General features: G+C 38.4%; 1 protein-coding gene across 1 annotated transcript; it reads left to right on the top strand.

Annotated features, from left to right (window-relative positions):
- Nucleotides 1-283: 283 nt before the first annotated feature.
- LOC112180548 (1-aminocyclopropane-1-carboxylate synthase) lies at nt 284-3194 on the top strand. Its single transcript, XM_024319105.2, has 4 exons — nt 284-712; nt 798-929; nt 1050-1210; nt 1847-3194. The coding sequence occupies exons 1-4, from the start codon at nt 542-544 to the stop codon at nt 2847-2849; spliced, it is 1467 nt and encodes a 488-aa protein (XP_024174873.1). The 5' UTR covers nt 284-541; the 3' UTR covers nt 2850-3194.
- The last annotated feature ends 515 nt before the right edge of the window (nt 3195-3709 follow it).

The following is a 3709-nucleotide window of genomic DNA, read 5'->3' on the forward strand; positions in this document are numbered from 1 at the left end:
TCTATATAAGGGAGGCCTCTAAGACTGAATAATATACTTCTCTATTTTCCCATCATCTCTATTTATACATTCCTTACTCTCTACGACGTAAGTCAATATTTTATAACATTATTATTATTATTATTATTTTTTATATAAAGAATGGTGACTCTAATCTAGGATCTGAATTCTAGGTAATGGGTGTTCTAACCACTTACACCACATCGTCAACATTGATTGAAACTCAAACACAAATCAACTTCCGACTAGATTTTCAAAATTAAAGAAGCGTCAGTTGCAGCTTCATGGAAACTCCCCAGAAATACAAGAACAAAAAGTCCGACGCTTATTTAATTTGCATAGCCATCTGAGACCAACCTCATCCATAACGTCTATAAATACCATTCAGGAAGTAGTATTCTTCATTCAACTGCAAAACAATTTCGTGCATTTTACGAGTTCCCAAAGGACCTGACCTTTTAGCTAGCTCTCTTTTCTCCTTTTTGGTAGATTTCTCATTGCACTGAAGGTATCCATCGATCTTTAAGGCATTACAAGAACAATGGGATTCACTTTGAGCAACCAACAGCAACTGTTGTCTAAGATAGCAACCGGCAATGGACATGGCGAAAACACGCCATATTTTGATGGCTGGAAGGCGTTTGATAGTAATCCTTACCACCCCACCGCGAACCCTCAAGGGGTTATTCAGATGGGTCTAGCAGAAAATCAAGTAAGAGATTCAAAGACAGAAACCTTGTTTTACTAGCACAATTTCATCTCTTGGCTATTTACTAATTGGTTTCTTCTCTATGCAGCTTTCTTTTGATTTGATTCAAGAATGGGTTCTGAAAAACCCAGAAGCCTCCATTTGCACTGCACAAGGAGCAAAAGAATTCAAGGACATAGCCATCTTTCAAGACTATCATGGCCTGCCAGAGTTCAGAAATGTATGTATTGATCAACATCTACAAGATTTTCTTAGCATCACTAATTAACTCATTACACAATCTTACCAAGTTTGTTGTTCAAATATTAACAAAGTTAATTATTGTTGTGAAACTCCACAGGCTGTTGCAAATTTCATGGGAAAAGTGAGAGGAAATCGAGTCACATTCGACCCTGACCGCATTGTTATGAGCGGCGGAGCAACCGGAGCTCACGAGATGATTGCCTTTTGCTTGGCTGATCCCGGAGAGGCATTTCTGGTTCCCGTTCCTTATTATCCTGGGTAAGCTTAGTTTTATCTTTCTAAGATTGACTATGATCCAACTAAGACAGGAAAAAATTAGCTAATTAATTTAGGCGAGATATGAGAAATTAGCAATGAAAGAGACTGTGTTGACCCTTATGTGGTCGTCTTGGACCATCTTGAATTATTGAGGGGGGAATCAAAACGATCTTTGTACAAATTGTCTTGGCTAGACACCATTCAATCTATACCTCACTTTGACAAACATGAAAGATGCCTTGGGAAAATGAGGACCATCCTTCCTTTTAAAAGGACAAGTACAACTGTACAATTGAACACTTGTAAACTTCTTATGGTAGTTAGGCGCACTGAACACATCATTAAAATATATTCTTTATGGAGATCCGACAAGTAGATTATCTATTTTGATACTTATTTATTGTTATGCGAAATTTAGAATTCTCGACGTAGAATTCCATATTTGTTCATAACGTACGGTTAAAATATTCTCCATGCATGAGTTGCTTACAAGTAGATTATCTACTCTGATACTTATTTATTGTTATGCGAAATTTAGAATTCTCGACGTAGAATTTCATATTTGTTTACAACGTACGGTTAAAATATTCTCCATTCATGAGTTGCTTGCTAAATAACTTTTTTACATCATTGCAGATTCGATAGAGATTTGAGATGGCGAACAGGGGTACAACTTCTTCCAGTTGCTTGTGAAAGCTCCAACAATTTCAAGATCACCAGAGCAGCCTTGGAAGATGCCTATGAGAAAGCCCAAAAGGCCAACATCAGAGTTAAAGGCTTACTCATTACCAACCCCTCAAACCCACTAGGCACAGTCCTAGACAGAGAGACCCTTAAAAGCCTAGTAACTTTCATCAATGAGAAGAATATCCACCTAGTCTCTGATGAGATCTATGCTGCCACTGTGTTCACTCAGCCTAGGTTCATCAGCATTGCTGAAATTCTCGAGGAAGAAGAAGTAGAATGCAACCGGGATCTGGTTCACATTGTCTACAGTCTTTCCAAGGACATGGGGTTCCCTGGCTTTAGGGTTGGGATAGTGTACTCATACAATGATGCAGTAGTGAATTGCGCGAGAAAGATGTCGAGTTTCGGGTTGGTTTCTACACAAACTCAGCATCTAATCGCATCGATGCTATCAGACAATGAGTTTGTGGACAGATTCATTGTAGAAAGTGCCAAGAGGTTGAAAGCAAGGCACACGAGATTCACTGTGGGACTTGAGGAACAAGGTACCACTTGTTTGAAGAGCAATGGTGGCTTGTTTGTGTGGATGGACTTGCACAAGCATTTAAAGGAGCAAACTTTTGAAGCAGAGATGGCATTGTGGAGAACCATAATCCATCAAGTTAAGCTCAATGTGTCACCCGGTGTTTCTTTTCATTGCCCCGAACCGGGTTGGTTCAGGGTTTGTTTTGCCAACATGGACGACCAGACTATGGAAGTTGCTTTGGAACGAATCAGAAACTTTGTGCTTCAAGACAAGGATGCTGTGGTAGCAATTAAGAAGAAGAGCTGCTGGCAAAGTAATAAAAAGCTGAGTCTCAGCTTCAAATCCTTCAATTTTCGAATATTGGATGAGGTCAGCATGTCACCGCATTCCCCTATTCCACAGTCACCTCTTGTTCGAGCCACTTAGAAAAGTGATGATCATCTCCATTTAGATATGCAGCTAGCAACATTGATGCATAAAATCTCTTAGTTACTGTATTTCATTATAGGTTAATTGTTAGCTAGGTGGATGGGTATACTCGTAAATTAACACAAGAAAATAACCAAGAATAGGTATTCCACCTAGAAGCTAGTCAATACATGCAATTGTTTCTCACCTGCAGATTGCAGGTTTTTCTTTTTTCACTTTCAGTGAAAAAAGTTTGTCTTGATTTGTAATAATTTTCCATCAAAGAGCTTTGAGTGCTTTCACTTCATTGTACATTGTTTTACACCAAAATATGAATATACTAGAGACTTCTGGAAAAGAACACACACAATGCCAAGAATTTCATTTGCCTCATGAGTCATGATCAATCAAAGTTCTTTGTTGGCTGCTCTACGATCCACCTTTGAAATGGTCAAGACAACTTTATATGATGAACAAAATCGATGGACTTGCTGATTTCTTAATAAAATAAACACTATACAAAGAGTTGTTCAGTTTCCATCTATCTTAAAACACATACGACCACAGAAGTTTTTATGAGAAATATGAAACTGTTGCTTAATTAACAATTTGTTAATTGTCGATCTTGGACCGGATTTAAATTTTGAGTATGCATGAGAAGTATGAAGCTTGTTCCGTTGTTTCGAGATGACTTTCCTGTTAAAACTACATGATGCAACAAACAACACATCAACCACAAGATCATATCATACAACACACATCAAGAACAATAAACCAGCTGCATAACAATCACAAGATCTGCAGAATAGCTTTTCTAGCTGCACTAGGACTCCACGTAGATGAATGACGCTCTGGATCCCTGCAGAAACAACGTGTCC

Source organism: Rosa chinensis, chromosome 7, assembly GCF_002994745.2.
Source record: "Rosa chinensis cultivar Old Blush chromosome 7, RchiOBHm-V2, whole genome shotgun sequence".
Classification (NCBI taxonomy): domain Eukaryota; kingdom Viridiplantae; phylum Streptophyta; class Magnoliopsida; order Rosales; family Rosaceae; genus Rosa; species Rosa chinensis.